The sequence below is a fragment of the Drosophila miranda genome, chromosome 2 (genome assembly GCF_003369915.1).
Source record: "Drosophila miranda strain MSH22 chromosome 2, D.miranda_PacBio2.1, whole genome shotgun sequence".
In the NCBI taxonomy this organism is placed as follows: domain Eukaryota; kingdom Metazoa; phylum Arthropoda; class Insecta; order Diptera; family Drosophilidae; genus Drosophila; species Drosophila miranda.
This window is the reverse complement of record NC_046675.1, coordinates 29,423,507-29,446,739: the sequence shown is the minus strand read 5'-3', so window position 1 is coordinate 29,446,739 and position 23,233 is coordinate 29,423,507. Positions and strand designations below refer to the sequence as shown.

The following is a 23,233-nucleotide window of genomic DNA, read 5'->3' as shown; positions in this document are numbered from 1 at the left end:
AACATTTGCATTTATATCGTCACACAGTGCCTTTCTTTTGATTTATCGTCGACAGTTGTGTCTGTCTTCTGTTGGAGAGTGTGTGTGTTTGTAATGGATTTTTATTGCAATCTTGCAGGCGACAAGTGAATGGGGATGTTTGGGGGGGGTGGGCGATGGCGGATGCAGTGCCTCGAAAATGGGGTGACTCGAAGCCGAAGCCGGGCCCTGAGTTATGACTCGACCAAAAAGAATTGTGGGATTAGGGTGCATTTTTGATTTCGGCAGAAATACATGAATATTTTATATTACATTTTGGGTTTGTTTTCGGGGTTAGAAGTACATTCTCCAGGGTCATTAGTGAAATTAATCGTAAATAATGACTTTCATAATTCAACAAAATGATTGTCGGTATTTCTAATGAAATTCTAAAGCGTCGGATAAAGTGATTATTCACTATTTACTGAATAATATTTACCATAATGATTTTGGAATATCCTTTCGCCTCTTTTATTCTACCATTTGGTGCCATCATCCATCTCTTTTGATTTCCCTTTGGTCACATTTCTGGCAGTTCTTTCATAACTTTGATCAATATCACCTTACAATCCTTGGAGTGTCATTACAGTCAGGCCCAAAGCCGAAGCCAAAGCCACAGAGTCATGCAACATTCTTCGTACTTACTTTTGCAGCCAGAACTCAGCTCCAAGCGAAAAGTAGACCAAAAAGAATATATGTATTTGTAGGACTGTGAAGACATAAAGTAAATAACAAAAATATATTCTCTGGCTGGAGAATAAATTAACTGACATTACGGCCGACACCGAGCGCGTCAGCGAAACGCGAAGTAAGCCGAGAAACACGGGCTAGAAGACCAAGGCAAAGAAAAATGGCCAAAAAGGCAGGCAAAGGAGACCGCCCCCCAAAGAAAATCAATAGCATATGGCTTGTGGCACAGACAGCGGTGCGGTGCCACACGGCGGCCGGGGGCACGGGTACTCAGCCAGCTGTGGCGGCCGGCCGGGGTGCCACGGTCGCCCATGGACTATGGGGAGCCACCGGCAGCAGGACCGACACCGAAATGAATGTCGCCACTCACTGGAACACTCACTCAATGGAATGGAATGGACACGACACTCACTCGCTCACTTTGGAAGGAAGTTCCACTAAGGCCATTCCAGTGGCTGTGCAGAACAGCTGATTCATCAACATGTCAGAGGAAAGAGCATTCTATAGATGGGAAAAGGCAAAAAAAGAAGAAAAATGCATTTTTCTGGCCAATTTCAAAGTAAAAAACTTTACACAAATTCACATTGAGCCACACACAAATGGTTTTACGCGCATGTGCAACGGAGAGTGAGAGAGAAAGAGAGGGAGGGAAGGGAGAGAGAGAAATACCAGAGAGAGTACTCTCCCAGAGAGGGAGAGCAGCTTTTCAGCCGGCGTTTTATTCAAAGTTCTTGTTGTTTTTGTGCCGCTTGTTCGACCATATGACGTACAGCAGTGAAGGAAAATTGCCTTGCGGTATTACATCAGCGGCAAGGCAGCAGTCAAAAGTTTTTATTGCAACACCTTGCCACCCCCCACCGGACTCCTTCTTTTCTCGCGTGGCAGCAGCAGCAGCAATAACAAGAAGTGCCGGCTATGTGTCGCCAGTCAGTCCATCAGTCGTTGCCCATCGATTCGGCCGCACATATGGGGGTTCCTTGTACTGCTGGCTCTGCTCCTTCGGATCGATCCCTGCTGTCAGCTGGGCGTCGGCCCCAGGAACTGCTTCTGCCTCTCCATAAGTAGTTTCAGTTACTCGTATCTTATGCTGGGTTTATCGCCAGTCCTACAGTCTTCAAGCCGCAGTCGCAGCCACATCCGCACTTGTTGGAGGTTTCTATGGCAGCATTGTCTGTGGCTGTGGCTGTGGGGCTGCTGCTGCTGTCTTTTGTTCCTCATCTTATCTTATGGGAGCAGGAAACTGTGGGGATAAGGACGAGGATGAGTCGTCCTGCCTGACAGTTTCCACTTTCCACTTTGAATGCTAACCAAATTCATTTGTCTTCTCTCTCTCTCTTTTTTTTTTTTGGCACATATTTTTGTACGTGTGGGCATTTTTGTGGGGGAAGTGTGGCAGAAGTGTTTCCATTAGATATTTTTATGGTTGCAAATCCGTAAAGGAAATTAGATTTGAGAATAAATAAGGGATGTACAGAGTAATAGAATAGAAAGAAATGGAGAAGAATAAATTGAAGTGGATTGAAGAAGGAAACCTAGTAAAAACATGGTCTCCAGGAAATGTCCATGCTTAAAGTTCAAACTAAATTGTTAAAAATAGAAATGTACAAAGCCTTGGATAAATCCCAACTTCCCAAAGATCTTTAAAGAAACAAAAACCTAATCAAGCAATTTTCCCACTTCAAAAGCGATTGATTTCTAAGCTTTCCACGGCAAAGCAAAGCCTTCAATTATGCTTATATAATGGAAAACTTGGCATTTCAATTGTCTACCAAAGTGTGCAGTCCCCAGTACCAGTCCCAGTCCCAGTCCCCCATTTCAATGCATCTAACGAAGGCAATTTGCGCATATTTCTACCACTGCAGCATAATATGGAGAGAACTGCGCAAACTGTGAGGTAAACCAGAAGCAAATTGAAAGCTGAATCCTTAGAGGATTTGGGAGGAACGAAAAGTTCTTTTGGTGAACAGCAAACTCCATGAATCACGACGGATGGGAGGAGCACAAAAGTTTTCTAATTACTTGAGGTCAACATTTTCGGTTCTGTGAAATCAAAAATTTAAACTACACTCCTGTTTGGCCTCTGGGAGAGTTGAAATTTAGCGCCAGCTAATGGCAAACATTTCTGAAGTGCACTTTATATAAGCTCCTCCTCCTCTCCTGACAGGTGAAATGCTGAAACACATGTCGCACGAGAGTTTCCCCCACTTCTGTGTTCGCTTTTCCGGCTCTTTCGATTGTACTTTCAGGTTTCCTCCGCCGTCAGTCACTCACTCATTTTGATATTTGCATATTTTCAACGCAAATCAGAGAATCGCATGCAGAGGGCATATAAAAATTTTACATTTCCCAGAAGTTTTTATATGTTTTTGTGCCTCTCGTTTTTTCGGCATTTTTGAGCAAATACTTTAATGGCTCTTTAATGTTGTACTTTTTGTGGCAGGGTTTTTTCATTGATCAAATGCTTTAATGGGCCATTGATCCTTGACTCTGACTTTCGACACGTATATGCTGGACATGTGCTTAGTTGTTGGTTGACTAGCGTTTTCCGTGTTAATCAGAGGAATCATTTTCCGTATTGATTTTCCCAATCGACAGGCATTAAAAATACTGCGCACGAACGTCGGAACAGGCACGAAATGTCTATCAAGCCGTGCCCATCAACGTCAGGCGATTGTAAAGAGTGCAGAGAACACACATAAAACAGAACTTTTCCCATTAAAGAGGAGCCTCTGAAGCCCGGTCCCCGGCGGCGTATACGTAATCAGTATCTAATGTCAATTATAAGCAATTTACTGATGATTTCCGTCTTATCTGATTAAACGAGCTAAGGACATCTCCTCTTCTGAGAAAAGAAAAAACCAGAGAGTCTATTATTTTTGATTAATTTTCAGCGAGAAAAAAAAGGAGGCATTAACCGAGTGAACGAGTCCATATGGCACCAGGACACGCCTCAGCCAGGGCATATTACGTCAACTTAAAGGCAGAACCCTTCCTTCTGGCCATCTGTACAGTGAACACTCATCCAATCTATCCTTCTGCCCATCCATCAGCATCCGGCCATGCCCGACATCGTCTAACGTATTTCAATTTCAATTTTCTGCCTTTGGAACTAATGCAATTATAATAATTTCCTCTTCGCAAGTGAATGGATTACGGGGCCAGTCGCCAGGCTCCCTGACTGCCTGCCTGCCATCCTGCCATCCTGCCAGCCTGCCAGGTGCTATATGCAGTGGCGCCCCGGCTCTGTCGTGACGCAGTCTTCGGGGGTCAGGTCTCCTCTCTCCCCAAAAGTATTCGGTCTCTTGGCTGACGACCAAGTTGCATGAGGCTGTTGACGTTGATAGTAATTTCATTGGACGGTTTTGGGGGGGCTATTCTGGGCGTCAAGAAGAGTCCTGAAAGGAATCCCTAATGGTGGTGTTTATGGCAGTGTAATGGCTGTTCCCAGACTGTGCAATATGATATAAGGGATTGGGAAACCATAACTTAATAGATCATGAAAATCAGCAATCACTTAGATACTAAATCTTTTTGATAGCTAACGACAGGAGTGGCAGTTTCCTTGGATTAATCCCTCTTTAATGACTTAATCATGGATAGTTTAAGCAATATTTTGCTTCATTTAAATCCTCAACTATTCAAACATTATGCATAATCCCTATTCATGAAGCTCTAATAGTTTGCCTGAGCCCCCCTTAAAGATTAAATTCCCTGAATAAATGTCCTATTATTTACACATCTAAATCTGCTAGAAATTGTTGCACCTCCACGTTCCACCTCTCTGCAAAAAACTGCATATTTTTACGAGTATTATAATCCAGACGTTCGTTTTCCTTTTTGCAATCCTTGACAGCCTCACACGCCCACTTGCTCCGAAAAAAAAAACACAAAAAATATTCACTCTTTTGCATAAAAAGTTAAATGTTGAACGCTTTCAGCATTTCGCTTAGAGTGTTACCTGCCTCTTGCTGCGCTTTTCTTTCGTTTTCCATAAAAACCTAAAAATGTACAGTGGGGGCTTGTGTGTGGAAATCCCATTATATAAACGATACGAGGAAACCGTGTGCGTATGCATTTTTTATGCGTTCCACAGCGGGCACAAAAAAGATGGCGGGGCAAAAAACTTTTGCTCAACAATAGAAAAGCGTAAAATATTTAAGTGGCCATGGAGGGGTGTGTTCCTCCCCTCATTCTGACCTTATTTGCTTATAAGTAATGTGTTAGCTTTCGGGTCTTGGCAAACACAAGAGAATCCATTGCCAATTGGCTGGCAGTATGGATGTGCAGGCTCGTAAAGTATTGGGAATGATGTCAGAGTTAACTGGGAGTTGCCTCAACATAAGGAATTTCACTATCACTAAGCCTAAGGATTCCCCAACTAGAAGTCTCTTCAACTCAAGAAATTCCAAAACCCAGTACTTTCTATGACAAATATTTGTGCAAGAAAAAACTACTGCTGGTCTGTAGAGACATGTCATCTTGGGTCTGGCAATTTGTCATTCGCTGGCTGGCTATAATTTCATATTATTTACCTCCCAATGCCATGCTGCATTACGATCATTTGCCACAACAATTGTTGTGGCACAGCCTTCAGTCTTGGCGCAATTTGATATGCAGCTAAAATGAAAATACACTGCACAAATACGAAAATAAGAATAAGAGAAATAAGCGCACACAATAGACAATTATTTGCACACAGCCATGAAAGATAGGAGGTACACACATATATACATATATACCTATTCGTATGTATTCCTATTCTGTATGCTGCAGTGCCATTTTATGCTGCATTGTCTTAATGGCATTCAACCAGCGTTCTCGTCCATCCCATGTTGTTCTCGATTGCCAGCCATCATTGAGGGATAAGCCAACTCTCGCTGTGGCAGGTTCTCTGAAGTTCAACTCAGTTTAAGCGATGGTTCTAGTGAAGTTTTCTGCTGATTGCGCAATGTATTACCAGACAAGGGGGGCATGAGCGATCAAATCGTAAATGACAATGGAAATAAATAATCCCAGAAGTGCAGAAGTGTAAGGAATGAAGTCAGAGTTCTGACAGAAAAAGTTCAATGAATCTTAGAATAAAACCACAATTTGATAGCCCGTTTGGGATATGTCTAGTATATTAAAAGGTTATTTACCGAACCCATTCCAAATATCTGTGATTATATTTATTATTTTCAAAAAAAGGGAATATTTCTTCTACTTTAAGTTCGTTTAAAATACCAAAATAAATACCCATAAATGCATGCGTCACTCTCTGTCTGTCTTTGTGTTTTATGCTCCAATCTTTTTCCCCTAAATCGCCGCTAAATAAACGCTTCCGATTGCCCGCTTCCTGCATAGACACCACAGAAAAGAAAATCCAGGAAGCACAGAGTGTGGACTGCGTTCGATTGCCAAAAGACTGAAATTTAAATAAAAGGTGGTCTGGCAAGAAAGTTCTTTTCGAGAAACATGGTACATAGAACTAAAGAGACTTCATTGACGTAAGCCGTGATGTAATTTATGGCTTGACCACAAACCCAAACCCGAATAGTCATGTCCATTAATCAAATTAGCTCCCCCAAGCCCCAAATTGAGGCACATTCACATACATATTCAAATCTGTCAGAAACAAGAGACCTGCACAAAAAACTCTTAATTTAAGTCATACTTTTTCCGTATTACCATTTTCCCGGTTTGTTTACGGTTTCATAGCGCCAACTTCGGTCTCGAAAGGAGGCACAAAGCCTGAGCATAATCTTTATGCGCTGAGAACTGCGAAAAGTTTTCCTTTCAGTTGCTGGGCAAAATCGCATAATGACTTGACTTTGTTTTGCGGAAAAGTAAGAGAATGCGGCAGAGGACTACACATTCGGCTGGAGGATGAGAGGATGCTTGAGAGTGGATGAAGTTGACGTCATATTTGGGGTTTTCTTTTTTGGGCATTCGCTTTGCGTTCCTTTTGCTGACGCAAGTTTTTGTGTCCTTATATAAGTGGAGATTTTCCTGGGGAATGCATTTTGATTGCTGCCCCGAGGAATTGTAAATTGCCAGCAGATTCGGCGGCCAGATAAAGACGCCACCAAAGGAAGGACCACCCCACCCAACAAGAAGAGGAAAGCCACCAAAAATAGTGGAAAGCTAAGTCGTTTTTTAGTGGATTAAAAACGAATTTGGAATGCTCTGTTTAAAGGGGGGGGAATCTTATTTAGAGGGCTTTGAGTATAAGAGTGTATTAAAACTCTTTTGATGAGCTTTCCACTGCAGTGTCTCCCATTGAAGACATCGATAGATACAGACAGGCAGCGCTACCAATCGATGTGGAAAGAAACTAAATTTGTTGCGAGTAAAACGACTTGGAAATGCCCTCTTTTAAACAGAACTATGAGAGTTTGAAAAGCTCTTAATGAGCAATTAGAAACTTCTTATAAGAAAAATCTCAGTGGAGTGGCATAAGTAGTTGATAATGATTTAGTCTCTGATATCACAAAGGCCCTAATGATCTCCCAATTCTTATCGTTTCCTGATCATCTCCCCATCGATTCCCATCTGCTGCTCAACCACATGGCAGGGCATTCGGGGCACCTTAGAACGTCGTAAGCGAAGCGCGTGCCATCGATGGCAATGTCGCCTTGTCGACATCGTCGTTATTCACATGAGTGCACTAAGCACAGCAGTTCACACAGATACTTGCACAGATACTCGCACACACGATACGATACCGGTATACACTGAAAGAATCACTCACCCGCACACACAGGGACAAGATGCACTCGTGCGGTAATCGCCTGCAAAGGAAAACAAAAACAACAAAAAACGCTTCGAAGCACGCACAAGCGGCGGAAAATAGTTTTCCTTTGGTTTTTTGTATTTGTTAAAGAGCTCGAAGGCGGGGGCATGGCATCGAATTTCATTTTAATTGTTTAACATTGAATAACGCTTAGCGGAGCAGAGCGGAGCGGAGCACAGAAGATGCAAATGCAGATGCAGATACAGATGCACAGATATCCAGTAACTCGTCATTGAAGCTGGCGTCGGCTGCAGACATTTGAAGTTTGTCCCAGGGACAGACAGGAAAATGCAATTAAGTATGGCTTCCCCCTCCCGCTCGCTTGCGGCCCTGCCATGCACATAATTTCAGACCCACAAATATGGGGGAGGAGGGGAACGGAAGGGCAAGGAATGTGTATACCAAGAACCAGACGCTCTTCTGTCTGGCGGTGGGTGGGAGGTGCGAAAAGTTTGCGCCTGCATAAATTGCTGCAGGAAGTGCTGCAATTTTCCAGCTCAAGTGTGTGTGAAAAGTTGCCCTTTGTTTTGTTTGTGCGTGTGTCTGGGGACAGGAATTTGATAACTTAAATGGATTTTAATGCCCACAAAAAGGTGGACTGAATTGAAATTGACACAGGAAATGCAGATCAAATGGAAATCCCACAAATGCACTTAAGAAAACTCCTGCAACTTTCCACTTTCATATTCCATGTGCCACAGTCCTGTGTATCTCTGTGGCACGAAAGGTGTGGCAGGAACGTGCCTGGGAGCGCATGAATATATTTTTGAGTTTTCCCAGCTCCTGGGTAGAATACACAGAAATTTCGTCTCATCCTACTGAGATTCGCCCATGGACTGTGCGGCCATATAAATCAAGCACATTGCCACATCGACAGCCATGTCACCGGTAAGCCGTCAAATCAAAGCCAAGAGCCAGAGTCACCGTCACTCCATACGGTCGAAAGGTACTCTTCTAAGGATTAGAATTGAAAAGGACACACAGCCGCAGAGCTGTCGAAGGACCGACCACCCATTGAGGGGTAGGATACACGTGCAATAAAAGCGTCTTAAAAGTTTAATGTCCTCCGATTTGCGGTTGCATACAAATGACTTTTCAGCTGTCGTCCCATACGTCAGTCGTCAGTCGTTCCGGTTCCTGTCTGGCTCCCTGTTTTCCTTCCTCCCTCCCCCCCAGTGTTTGTGTGGTTTTTCCGACTTTTGGCTTAAAGCAAACATCCGCGAGCATCGCATTTAATGGAAACTTTTCAACGCCTTTTTGCTGTTTTTTCCTCTTTTTTTTGCTGGCCAGAGCTTAATTGTGTGTTGACATTAAATTTTGTTGCACAACTCGTTGCAAAGCTGTGGCACATTGGCCTTAACCAAAGTTTTGTGGCAACAGAAAACCGCTTAAAAGGATGAGCACGCAAATCGTGCCAGAATTCTGATAAAGTTTGTTTCTACTGCAATCAATTTCAGTTTGTGTGGCGATGAATTTTGAAAGTTAAACAGTTTTGAGAATATTTTGTTGGTTTCATACTAAAGAAAACTCTGATAAATCCCTGATTGGACTGATTTATAGACCAGAATCTCGGTATACTTTCCTATAGATACACGAAATCCTCCCTCCAGCTTCCTTCACTTATTTTCCCTCATTTCCATATTCCATTTAAAGTTCAAGCAACTGCATTTTTCTCATTTCTTCTTGTACAACTTGTACATCTACTTTCTGTGTACAAGTTTATTAAAAACCTCGCAAGGGGTATAAATTAATTCCCAACTAATTAAATGTTGTCAGCAGGTTGTTCTGCTCCCATTTCAGCGGGAAACCTAATCCATATTTATGGCCCAAAGAAGGCAAAATGCCAGAGAGAGCGTCGCCCATGCAAATGAGCGGCATTCTTTAATTTAATGAAGGCAACCTCCGACCCGGGACCACCTCATTAAGCGCTGACCTCCAGATGGTCATTTGTATGCTCCTCTGGAGCCCCAGTTGCAAGTCAATCTGCTGGTGTTTTTTTTGGGCCTGTCTCATTTCATTGCAGGCAGGCGGCAGATTGGGAGGAGTCAGGCAATTAAATTTGAGCCAGGAGCAGTGGCATGCCTCTGCCTGGGGCCAATCCTGAGTGAATTAATTGCTGCTGCAGACAAAATGCAAACAAGCAGCAGCAGAGAGGCCATAGAGCCAGGCCTATCCATCGAGTCTTGGCAGCCGTCTACGAGTGCCCAGCCAGGGCCGGGCCCGAAGGCGCTGGTTAGTTGAGCAATCGAGCTAAACGAAACCACAGTGGCACAAAGGCACGCACCACAGAAAAGAGTGTGTGTGTGTGTGTGTGAGTTGGGCAGTGGCAGACTTCCAACCTGGTCGTTCGGTCAGCCACACAGCTGGCCACCAGAGCAGGTGTTTTGTATGCATGTGTCTGCCACGGAGGGTTTTCCAGGTGGAAACCATAAAAGAAAGCGCAGGCACACACTCAGACACCACGGTGTCTCTGCCAGACAAAATGGTGTCAAATGGCAAAAATGCATCGTAAACTAAATGTAAATGAAAAAACTTTACAAACAACCAAAGCGAGGGCTGCCCCAAAAGTTCCACAAACAATGCAAGTTTGCTGAACAATATTCATTTAAGATAAGGCAAAATTACTATTTGATGGGGGGAGGGGGAAAACATTTACATGGGAGAAAGTTCAAATTTATGGTAGAAGTTAGAGTGCAACATCTATCGTAGCTTAAGGTTTAACCTAAGGCAGATCTATGGAGAATCGGGGAGTTCTATATATATTGCAACAAACTTTCCGCACACTCTTCAAACAAACCTTTTGGCGTGGAAAATTATCTTTTCCTTGCCCTGAAATGCTTGTTTCCACTTCAAAGAAACCAAACCCCTACACACACACACAGACAGGGTCCATGTATTACCGCAAAACAAGGATCTAGGGGGATCTGGGAGGCGATAACTATGCTTCTAAGGTGTCATTTTGCTTGTTTTGGCCCGCATAAAACTTGAAAGGTCCCTTTGGGTAGATTAAACACGCACACGGATACACTTCAAATACTCACAGACACACACACACACACATGCAGTCCCAGCTATAAATATGTGGTCAGTATGCGTGTGTTGGTGTTTTGTTGGGGATTATGGTGCAGTGTAAGCTGACGCCGGAAAGTATGCTATGAAAAATATGGCATTCTTGTACGATATCCCATAAATACACAAGAAAAGCATTCTTTAAGTTTGTGGGCGGGGGGAGGTCAAAGGCATCGGTGGCTATTTATAGGACCAACTACAACTACAACTACAAATTGCTGCATTGATCTAAGGGCTGGTAAAATTTGCCAATGGTTGACAAAATAATATCCGCCATACGTAAACGCTTTACTATTCGTTAGTTATTTATACGATAGTTAAATTGGATGGCCATATAAATGGCTATAAAAATTCACTTGCATTCAAAGTGTTTTCCCCTCTTAAACCATAATTAAACTCTTCTGAATTTAAAATTTTAATTAAAATATGCCAACCCTCATTCTCATCTCATGTCGCTCTGCTCTGCCGGGCACTCTCTGCGGGATAGTTGAGATGTCACCGAGCTTATCAGGACTTCAACATCACTGAACAGACACGTAGGCCGACTACCGACTACCTACTGCCGACTGCCGCTGCGTCTGTGGCTAAGTGTCTCCCAGCGGTGGGACTGTCCTTCTCTCTCGCTCGCTCTTGCATAAATGTTGGAAATTTTTATGCAAAATGTTTTCCCCACACAATTTAAGCGGATCGGCTTGCGGCACATACATTTTTAATAGACTACCCAGAAGTAAAACCATATTTAAATATTTATGCCAGAGTGCAACCGCAATCAATTGATGCCACCACGAAACATAAATCAGGGTGCGAAATATATGTACAGGGTTTTTTTCTGCTGCTGCCATACCCATGATAAATAGTAGTCGCAGCTGCCGAGGAGACACGAGTACATTGGATGGGCAATAAATATAGTACCTAACAATGCGGGGCGGCAGGTGTGGGAGCCCGACACGGACACGTGGCACTCGAATACCCATGCAATACCTCAGCCAAAGTCCTCCATCGGAACCATTAGCATCATGCTCGATGGCGACGCCCCTGACATCAACTGCCAATTCGTATGACAAACGAACCTCACAGTAGGCCTCACCTCTTCATGGACCTCTCCATAGCGGCACAGTAGCTGGCACTCCCTCAGTCGATTCAGTTAAAGTGAGCTGCCGGCACACGACAAACGACTGAATTATGCATGAAGTGCGTGCCGGCGGAATATAGTATTTGGAGTGGCTCTGGCCCACCTTTAAAGGTGCTTTTCCCCCCGCCAAATAATCCTTATTTATTGCCCCAGGAATTGATTTGTAATGGAGTTTTTAATTGCTGCGGTTTCGCTCTGGGGAGTTGAAGCCTTTGTCGATAGCTGGAGTGGCTAGCGTCTAGACGGAAGAAGAGGTTTTGCCAGCAATTGGGTTAATTGTTCAAGAGGTCATTGCTTGGGGAAAGGGAGTTTATTGATGGAAAGTTCTTAATAGAGAGAGGGAGAGAGTGTGGTCTAGTTGGTTGTGCTCTGATTATGGTGGTTAATTGAGTGAAGATGTGGCTCGTCGAGTGCTGAGGGAAACGGCATTAAATTACACAAATATTTCCTTTTTTAAAGCGTTTATTAAGTGACTTTTGAAACTGTCTTGAAATCTGTTTGACTGGGAAATCACTGAAAAAAAAAAGTTCTCATCCTTGCCATTAAATCGTATGATCCAATGTTAGAAATTCAAAACCAGTGGCAAACCTTGTCATCATTTTCAGTCACTCATTTTGATGCATTTGTTTTTGTACACTTAAAAGCTTACATGACCTTTGTCGATGGCTGCCAATTAGCTTACCTTTTTATCTGTTTTAAAATTAAAATTAAACCCGAGAAGAAAGGAAGGCAAAGAGTAAATGACTAATGTACTTTGTCTTTTGACATTGCGTGTTGGAAGCCAATTATTTTCCGCTCGAAGCACACACACACACACATAGAGAGAAAGTGGAACAGGAAACGACGAAGGAGACAACGAAAGTTAAGCTCACGGTGGATATAAATTCCTTGAAAACGAGAAAGGGGAAAGAACTCCACTCCAAGTGGAGGCATAATTAAATCGACTGCTGTCTTGACTGCTTCGCTAGAATGTCCTGAAAATGTCTGACAGTAGCTTGTGTTGGAGAGCTTTCTGGGGAGTTTTCAACCCAATTTACAGCTTACATGCAAGTGTCTCAAAGCCCTTTGGCTAAGGATCGATACGCGGCTGTCGTAGCCATAAAAACAGTAGCACAATACGCCAGTAACTGTTGTTAGTACTGGTGGAAAAATTGGCTATTAATATGGATTTTTCTTTTTGCTGGCAGTTGTCGCAATTATCAAATGGCTGCAGTCGCAATGGAGCGAAAGTGGGAGGACAGCTGGACTGTTTGCTGCATTGAAATGCGACACAAACCGCAGTTTGGCCGAGCGCCCGAAACCCGTTTGACTAACTGGCCAATTGGTTCGGTTCGCTTCTGGCCAAAAGGGGCTCGGGTCGGGGCTCTCTCTGACCATGGCAAATGAAAATATTTCCCTGTCAGGCATATGTGTCTGTGGCGTGGATTTCGGTTTCCATTGTTCGGCTGCCATGCGTGCGCTGGTACTTGTAATTATTTTTATGAATAGAGAAACCTCCATTAATGGTGGGGTATACGGTATCGTGTTGAAGAATGTTACAGGGAGAGTCCCCTGTTGACAGAAGCTATTCAAGCTTCTACAATGGTTTTACAAAGAAAAGGCTTTGTTTTAAAGGTTTGTAAATAGTTCAACCTATTTTAGAGAGAAATGAGATTGACAATCTAGCAATTCAAGCGAAGATCTGTTTGAAAGTGTGGCCATTATCTATCTAACTTTTTGAGAGTATTTTATAAATAATTATCATTTTTGCATCTTACTAATGACATTTATGGTATATTTTTTTTTTCGGATTTTAAAATTTCTTTAAAAAAAATAAACCGGAAAAACAAAATATTTTGAAACATTTGTAAAGCCCCACAACTATTAAATAAAGTCGATTTGCTTCACAGCGGAAAATGGGTTTGGGTATAATGGGTATCGTATCGTTTATTCATAATACTCCTCTGCAGCAATACTCCTCTTAATAGTTAATCATTCGAAATCTTTTGTTTAATTGTTAAAGTCGAAAGCATTGTCGAAAGCAAGGACAATCTTTAATCAAAATGTATATAAACCATACACAATTTAATGCCTGATTTAACATATTATCCATATCTTTTGTTTCCAGCAGCTCCACTCGGAGTATCGGAGCACTTATCGTTGGCATGAATTTACGGGAAACTCGCGGCCAGAGGTTGTGCGACGGGCGCCAGCCCCAAATCAAAATCAAAGTCAATTTGATGGTGCGTAGATTGAAAGACATTTCTCTTGGAGGACATGTCACACAGCCTCACATTATTGATCTGGGATTTCTCTGCATTTGTTTGCAGGTCCGACAAATGAGCCGTCGATGCCGCGTCGGAAAAAATGTCCAGAATTAGCATATAAATCGCACGAGTTTATTATAGGTTCGGAATATACAGATGCACGACGAGAAGCCAGTGCACATCGTCTGGCGCGGGTAAGTCTCTCCATTCCTTAATCCATATTTCACCTTGGCATGACCTTTCCCTTGCGGAAAATGCGCCAGGTGCAGGATATACTTATACTCAGAGAGAGAGAGAAAGGATGGGTATAGCCTGGTAAAGTCTTTGGGAAGCATGCATATTTATTATGTGGGGAATATCGTATAAAATGAGGTTGTCAATATGGAAGCAGAAAAGGAAGTGTCTTGGAATTATGAGGCGTTTCCTCATTGGTTACTTATTTCGGGACAAAAGATGGAGGATAATGAATGCATTATATTAAAGGGATTCCAGATTGCTTTCTCACAACTTGTTTAACGCTCTTTACTTTTGTCCTCCCATAGTTTTTACAGTATTTCCTCATGTGATCCCAGATATTTTGTCACGCTTAATTTTCCTAATGCAACCACGTAATTTTCCTTTAAATTCATATCCTTATACGAAGAGCTAAAGCTTAGGATGTCTGCATATAAAAATGCAAAAATTATTGTGCCTTTTGCTGTGTCCATGGACGAGTTAGAACTGAATTCTAAAAGAGAAGGACCTCCACATGAGCACATAATGGTATTTTCATTTTATGGCCCACACACAAACTTAATGCTCTTTTGACATTTGAAGAGGTCCATGAGGGAAATAAAAAAGTGCATGCAAAAGAGCAATAGAAAGAAGTATATTTAATATACTCTATAATCTGGTAGTCGTATAATCGTTTGACATTTGATGTGGTGTCACTGCATATAATTAAGCATTAAAAAATCGCCTGAAAACGTTTGAATTTAATTAAACATTGACAGGCTTTATTTTTTTAAATTTGTATTTTTATTCACATTTAAAGAGCATTAACTGCAGGTCATAGTTTTTTTTGTGTTTGGAATTCTATATACTAGCATATTTATTTGCATATGAATGGGGCTTGCCTTTACGCCAGGGCTGGCATTAGGGTTAATTCGTTTAAGTCGTGGTGTGGTGCTCGTAAAAGTGCCACAAAAAGCACACACCGCACACACACAGAGCACAAAAAAATCTTATATAAGGTGGGGTCCTTTCCTCTGGACTAATTAATAATGAGGCACACAGTGAGCAGCACATGTTGCAAGGACATTCGAGATAGCGGTGCCCAAGCGTAAGGTCTGTTTGCTATCATGCACACCCTGACAATACATAATTAATTGAGTTTCACCTGATGACGCACGTCGACAGGGCGTATGCGTAATATTAATGACCAACTAATTAACTATACATCGTACTACATATATCCTGTGTGTGCTGTATATTTATTTGCAGTCGGAGGGACGGGGCGGGACACCTTCGCGTCGCAGCAAATCGGAGGGACCACCCGTTGTGCCTAATGGACGTGCCTATCCCGCTGCAACGGAGATCGATGGAGCCACAAGAAAACAGGTACACAATTGTTAAATGGATTGGACTCCCATCCATTATCCCAAATATCTGTCTGTAACACTTCGGTATTATGTATTTTAATATATGTACGAGTCTGTATGTGTTTTTGGGTTGAGTTTTGAATGAAAAGCATGTCGGAATCAGTTTGCAGACATCATTTGTGAATCTCATTTGGAGTGGACTCCCATCGGAAATGTCTGCAGAAGCCAACGCCCAGCATTTGGTGTGCCTCTTCTTTCGTGGCGCCACATAAAGAACCCTGGGAAAAGCGAGAAAAAACTGTCTTTTATTTCCGATCAGAGATAGGACGCGCTTCGGACCATTGAACCGGGACTGGGACTGCGACTGCGAAGCGTACAACGCGCAACAATTTCTATTAGTCCTGTCGCTGGTCCTGTCTATCAGTCTGAATGTCCGTTCTGCCTTCGCCATTCCTGTCTATAACTTCTCTGGGCCCTTTTATTGGCCATTTTCCATGTGCTGAACATGTTGTTGAACATTCCGTAACTCGTCTCGCCTTTTGCGGCAATGGGTAACATTTTTATGTACATACTTTCATGCAGTGTGTGGATGTGCCATTGAGTTGTCAGACAGACAGACAGTCAGTCCGTCTGTCAGTTAGTCAGCCTTGTACTCGACCTGAATGTACAATTTTAATCTGCAGAACTCTTCAACATTTGCATAAGTTGTTTGCATCGATTTCTTTGTTGCAACCATTCAGGCACTTTCTATTGATATACTTTCAATACTTGTATCGTTATGGAGGAGTTCTGTCTGTGATTTGTGTAGTGCATGTAGATCTTGAATCTAGTATAAGTGTGCTACTATATTCAGACTTAATCAATAATTTTAAACCGAATACTAAACCATCAATTAGTGATAGATATTCAAAATTTACAATTTATACTTGTATTGTGTGTATTTCTTCTCTTTCTCTTTCTCGTTCTTGTTCTCCCCGCTTCTCCGTTTCTCTATTCCATGCCTGAAAACTCGGTCTCGTCTCCATCTTTTCTTTGTTACATGTGTGGTCTGATCATCGTCACTATAATAATGATAACATTTACGTAAATTATAATATTGTATTTATATAACTTGTTCTCACAATCAATACGACAATGCAATGCTCTTTCTTTTCTCTTTCTCTTCTCTCTCCTCTTAATTTTGTCACCCCTTTTGCGTTATGTGATTTCTGCTCTTCTATTTCGCAGGCGGGTGAGTCAAATGGCCTATTTCGAAAGACCATCTCAAAACTGAGCACAGAGTACCGCCTGCAATTCGTTTGGCCGAATGTTCGGCGGATTAAGGGCGGCGGCGAGGCGACGTCTAAGGCCGCGGCCGGCGATTACCCTCGAAAGAGTATCTCATTGGGCGCCCTGCGATCCAGTCAGAGCCACAGTCACACTCAGAGCCAGAATCAGAGTCTAAACCAGACCCAGACCCACGGCCACAGTCACACCCATCAGTCGGTGATGGGTGCAGGTCTGCCAACGGTGCATAAAAAACGTACAACAAATCAGAAAGAAGGTGCGACAACAAATTGTCGTCGCTAAGCATTTATTTAAAATACTAAAAACAAAAAAAAAAAACCAAAAAAAAAAAACAAAAAAAACTGATAAAGAATACATTTCCTATTAGCGTATAGTTTCTTTCAAATAATACTCTATATGTAATACTAAAAACAATCCAAAAACAAGAATGAGCGTACTACTAAAATGAATTTCCATTTGATTTCTAATCATTTTCTTTACGTAACCAACTAATTCACGAAACAAAAACTAACTTTTGTTACTAACCTTTTTGTGTGTGGAAAGAGTAAATTTGTTTATTTTTCAAGATGATTTTTAAATGAAAAATTTGTGCAGTGGCAGCAGCATTGATCAAAAAACAAATATCTAAAAAAAAAAAACAAACGTAATAGAAATCTTTGTTGAATAGTGTTGGTAAATGTAGCTAAAACTTTTCTCTAACTCTCAGCACTGCCACAAAAAAAAGCCCTATATACAATTTATTATAAAAAAAATGCGAATCAAATCAAGTTTTTTATGTACACGTCGTCGTAAATTTATGCTTTATCATATACATATATAGCTCTTTATATATGTATACAGTGCTCTCAGCCTTAAGATAGATACTCGTAATATTCCTAGTATAACTTATTGATATTATTTTTCGTATGATTTCTGTATATACAAGCCAATATTTTGTTGATCGCTTTTATGGACTAATGATTACTTTTTCGTTTCAAGCAGTTAGCAAAATACTTTTACTGTCTTTCAAATCTATTTCATATAGAACGAAATTATGCTAAATTCCTTTACAAAAGAACAAAAAAAAAGAAAAGAAGAAAACAAAAGTTAAAAACACATTCAAGAATATCTTTTTAGCCAAAAGCTGACGTAAGTGTTGAACGAAATTTCATTTATATTAGTGCTAACGAAACCATAAAAAAAACACACACATAAATTTGTATTCATGCTAAGCGATAAATTGCCTTGAATGAGTCCCCAAATGAACTCGAATACGAATGCGAGTACGTGCTTCAACTAGAAGGAATTATGGATTATGAGTGGATGGATATCAATGCAATTTAATCGTGATGAATGGATCGATTGATGAACTAGCAAAAGTGTAGTCGGAGCATGTTGCGGCCGCAGAGGTTGTTCGATACATACCTTTTATAAGTATTTTCAGTTCAGTTCCGAGGAATAGGAGTTGTTGGCCTTAGTTTCATTGCATGTGTGAAACGGAATTATTAGAGACTCATAGCATACCACATACCACAAGAACAAACTATCCATCAGTCAGTCATGACATACTCGTACTATATATCATATATTCATTTAGTCAGGGATATTGGCAGGGGGCTTTAACATGAAAAATCTCCAAAAACCGAAACAAAACCAAACAAAATTTACAGTGCAAGCGCATAGGTAAGGCAAACGGAAACGGAAATAGAAATACCACCTTATCCCTCCTCTACTCTATATATCTGCTAAATTGTTAAGTGCATCTGCATCGCAGTGAAAATTAGTGGCTTCAAAATGCAAAAACTGCTTTGGTCTTGCGACGCCTTGAGCTTACAGCGAAACGAGCTTCAAATAGTGTACAAAACCCATTGGCTGTAGTGCTTACAGATACTAAAAAAATATTACTAATAAGGTGCATTCAACTCGAATTTATACATTAAATATACAAACAAATTGGTTTGAATTTCGTTCTATATTCTAAAAACAAAAAAAAACAAACCCAAAATTGAAGGATAACCCATGCCAAACACGCTTCAACCAAGTCATTTTCGACATATAATTTAATTTTTTGTTTCAATGCCAACACCCACACACACACACACAAAACACACACAAGTTTGATTTTGATTTAAAGTTTTTCCTTTTTGCATTTGCCAAAGAGACACCCGAAAAGTAAAAGCCACCCACCACTGAAACCACTGAACCACTAAACCACTAACCCACCCACCAAGGCGCTGCTTCCGGCTCATTTATTTGCTGTACAATTAATAAGAGATCACCTTAATACTTTGTTCCCTTGAGTTCCAACAACTTAGACACTTTGCAAAAAAAAGAAAAAGAAAACTAATGTTTACTGAAGCTCCTTTATTTCCACCTTTAGTTCTCCTATGAATATACTATATATATATTTTCGATTATCTTAATGTACATGCAGGATGAATCTGTATAAAGCTTTCGATCGTGTATGGATAGCAGCATTAAATTTCATATCTGTGTGCTTTCAGCTACTCTACATGAGTTGGAGCCGTTGGTTAGCGATACGGATGATAGAAAAACGCACGAGAAGTATGTACACGTTTGCTTAACTTCACTTCACTTTAGATAAACCCAATCGACCGTCAGAGCTTCTGCCATTCTCATTCGATGATGTCCTCTTCATGTAGACCCGATTACCCGAAATCAGCAGCATCACATCTCAATCTCCCACTCATCCACATGCATGTTGCAAAGTGTTGCATGTCAGCAGCCACCGCCATCGAGATGCACAGTTGTCCCCCTTTTCTTAAAGATTGTCTCGTTTTTCCTCAAGCTAATGATCCCTTGGCTGTGTTTTTGCAGACAAGTGACCATCGTGGAGCACAAGGCGCGTCCATTCTCGCAGGCATACGATAACGAGCGTATAAATCACTTTATCACGAAAAAGGAGAACTTTGGCTTCACCGATGCCGCTTTCAAGGATGTGGTGGACAATAAGCATGGACATGGAGCCGATTCCGGCCAAGTGGTGGTCATGAATGGCACCGATCCGCCGCACTCTAAACCGAATTTGGATTTGTGGTTCAAGGATATGGTTGAACTACGCAAAAAGGCAGGGGAATATAAGGTATGAAAATGACTTCTCATGAGGTATTTTACTTAAATCAAACTTGATTTTCCTTTGGTAGAGCCGTGGCTGGGGCAGGGAGATTGATCCGGAATTGTACAAGAAGCAGAAGGATCTGTGGGATCAGGTTTCAAGGCGCAGCTCACTTTCAGCATTATCTTTGGCTTCGACTGTGCATAGGTAATACCTGATAATAGAACCTTATATGTACACCACATAATATCCGTTTCAAATCCTTGATCAAAGACCCATTACAAAGGAGGAAAAGGATCAGGAAAATAATAAGAAATCAACGCCATTGCCGAAGACTCCACTCAAACCCCGAGTTCCTGGTCAAGCCTATTTGGTTGATAATAAAGATGAGATTTCAGCACTGCCAGCACGTTTTAGCAATATACGCCACCATTTAGAACGCACCACGGGTCCGGGTTGGTCCAGCCCCTAGTTTTTGCTCTTCCAACCACTAATGGTAGCACCTTTTCAGATGTGGAAGAGGGAGCCCTGCTGCCTTCGCCCACCCGCGAGAAACTGATGCCAGCCATAACCAAGAGGGAGTCGGAATCGCAGAGGGGTAGCCCCAAGAAGACAGCCCTTTCCAGGCATGGATCGCCCCAGAAAGGCAGCCCCCAAAAGGGCAGTCCCAAGAAGGTTCTCAAATGTGAGTAGCCCTCCTTTTTTTGCCTCTTCTATTTATTCTCTCGACTTCAGAAGAAGACATATATACACATCCTATACCGAAAAGTTAATCATAGCCAAAATAGAAATATGTACACAAAGAAATTCCAAATCCCATAAGTGCAACACAGAAGCTGTCACAGAACAAACAATTGTACACACGCTCCAAACAATAAGTATACGCCCTGTTATCCTATGATTTCCGTTTTTGCCATAGTTTGCTCAAATGCTTCCATCATTTGATTTGCATATATATTTTCCATCCCACTCCTTGCTAAGGATTCGAATTCGTTTCTCATCCTTTTCGAGTGTGCACCGAAGACTACTTGTTGGGCTATGAGATTTTCTGCACCAGACTTTTATGTAGTTTCCTTGTTTAAAGTATTTATATTTCTATTTACTTTGAAAAACGAGTTTTTAATCATGTAATACATTCAAGAAACATGTCTGTAGAGAACATTTTGCAGATACTTACATTCATGGGTTGTAAGTAATGGAGCCTCTGTCCTTTTTTTGTATTTTTAAGTTAAGGCTACTTCCATTGATGTGTGGCCATCATGTTCATATCGCTATATCGGTGTATATATTGCTTCATTGTTTTTTGATTAGCAGATGCCTGATGATAGGTTGACAATTGGTTGTAAATACAATATGTGATTAAAGTGATATTTGAAGTGTGCTGTAAAGTGACAGAGAAAAGGAATAGATCTGGCGTTTCTTTTCGATTACATAGAGACTGTAAACAGGAATTGATTGGTATATATGTACATAGTTCTTTAGAAGAGTCAAGAAATTATATTTAAAATGGAATCTGTTTGTTAAGCTGTCGATTAAGTAGCTTATACTGTGACTAGGAATGGCTTTGAAGTCGGGGCTGTATATTTGCTAAAGTTAATCCATAATTTGAATAAGAATTCAGGCTACGATTGCGGTATGCAACAGGATATACAGGTTGTCAGAAATCGTTTTAAATATTTGTTAGGCGCTAGACATCCGACTATTTACCACCCGAGCGATCTTACTACACTCAAAACTCACTTTACGACCATAAATCTGCCAGAATTGAGGGTTTAAATGAGTATTTATTTGTAGTACCTTGTAAAAAAAAGAACACATTCTCCTATACAATAATTCACACCCCAACAAAAACTTCACCAGTAGAGAGAACAAAAATCATAAAGTATAAGAACATCTCTGCCAAAATGCGAATTTTTGAAATTAAAACATACCAAACCGTACTTTTATCATCAATCAAACCGCCACCACCACCAACCATACAACAAAAATCGTTCAAAAAATATAAAAACCAAACGAAATGAAATGAAATGCAAAACAAAACAAAAACACAACCAAAAATCGAAAACGAAACCATCCTCATTTGTTCGGTGTGTCCATGTTGGGGATGTGTCTGCAGCACGCTCCCAATCGGTGGGTCCGGGCGTTGCTGAGAATGAATCCCCGAAGCGACAGATACGGTCGGCCTCACAGGCCCCTCCGGCGAGCCGCAAAAAGACACCGACTTCAGCCACGACAGCGGCCGGAAGCGAGCGTAAGACACGCCCATGTAAGTAGTCCAAAAATAGAGCAGCACTACCGAAACATTCCCACATTCCCACATTCCCCAAGCGACGTAACGAGGCCTTCATTGCCTTTATTTTTAGTTTGGAACTTACTTTAGACCTATTTTGCAAAATGTCATGTGTTGATTCGATTTTTGTTTCGTTGGTTTTTGCATTCATTTAATTTTGATTTGCAAGATCTACTCTCAGTTTTAGTTAGTTTTTTGGAACACACCTCTCCTCTACTCAATCAATCGACAATCTAGATAAGTGTCTAACGAAACTAATAACTAACATAATTACAGAATCATTATCCAGTACTTTGTTTAAACATTTCTGTTAGTTTAGTCTCTGGTCATGCAGTTTTTCATTGTTTCATATTCGTTTAGTTCCCCCTCCTTGAGTTCTGTTTCGTCGTTCTCTTTGTTATGAAGCGTTTGATTGCTCTTTCGAGTAACATAATACTAACAATCTATAGTTTTAGCATGTTGAAGTGAACAAAACTACTAACAAAACTAACTAACAAAACTAAAACAATAAAGCAATTAAACTTAATTGTAAGTAATTTAAAGTAAAACTAACAAATCCAGTTGAGTGTTGTTGCGTCTGTTTTTTCGTTTTTTCGTTTGTATTCCGTTTTGACCAAAAAAAAACTAACCCTAAGTGTGTGACGTTGTTGGCTTTTAAAGCAGCCCTAGATATTGTGTAATATTTGTTAATAATATGTACGTAAATAGGGGAAAAGTATTAATTAATGAGATATTCTCAGCCAACAATGAATCCCCAGCGTTCCAATAGATGTTCCCATTTAAGTACTACTAACAACTAGAAATTGTTAACCAAAAACTAAGTTCAAACGTGTACTCACTAACAGAATTTCATTTGTGTTCATTTCAAATATATTTTTTTATTTTGAAACTATTATTTTATGGACATTTTTTTAGTCTTTGCTTTGATTGCATTTTTGATTCGTCATAAACCAAAAAGAAAACTTTTCTAATAAAAAAATACTTTTAACCATATACTTTTTTCATGTGCGTTTTGTTTTCGGTTTAAAAATCATAAAAATAAAAAATATGCAAAACGACGAAAAATATCCAAAACAAAAAACCGAAAACCTGCT

General features: G+C 40.9%; 1 protein-coding gene across 12 annotated transcripts in view; it reads left to right on the top strand.

The window, feature by feature from the left end:
* LOC108155825 (formin-J) overlaps positions 1-23,233 on the top strand; it is a 29,800-nt gene that overhangs the window by 1,453 nt on the left and 5,114 nt on the right. For 4 of the 12 annotated variants that reach the window (XM_017286922.2, XM_033389923.1, XM_017286924.2 and 1 more), the window contains exons 3-12: positions 13,792-13,903; positions 13,991-14,121; positions 15,410-15,526; positions 16,735-17,050; positions 19,278-19,338; positions 19,612-19,876; positions 19,938-20,056; positions 20,123-20,304; positions 20,361-20,534; positions 21,966-22,115. In XM_017286922.2, the coding sequence (XP_017142411.1) occupies positions 13,792-13,903; positions 13,991-14,121; positions 15,410-15,526; positions 16,735-17,050; positions 19,278-19,338; positions 19,612-19,876; positions 19,938-20,056; positions 20,123-20,304; positions 20,361-20,534; positions 21,966-22,115 (1,627 nt within the window). Of the gene's footprint in view, positions 1-13,788; positions 13,904-13,990; positions 14,122-15,409; positions 15,527-16,734; positions 17,051-19,277; positions 19,339-19,611; positions 19,877-19,937; positions 20,057-20,122; positions 20,305-20,360; positions 20,535-21,965; positions 22,116-23,233 lie in introns of all 12 variants that reach the window. The other 8 variants (XM_017286921.2, XM_033389922.1, XM_017286927.2 and 5 more) reach the window with 5 other exon arrangements.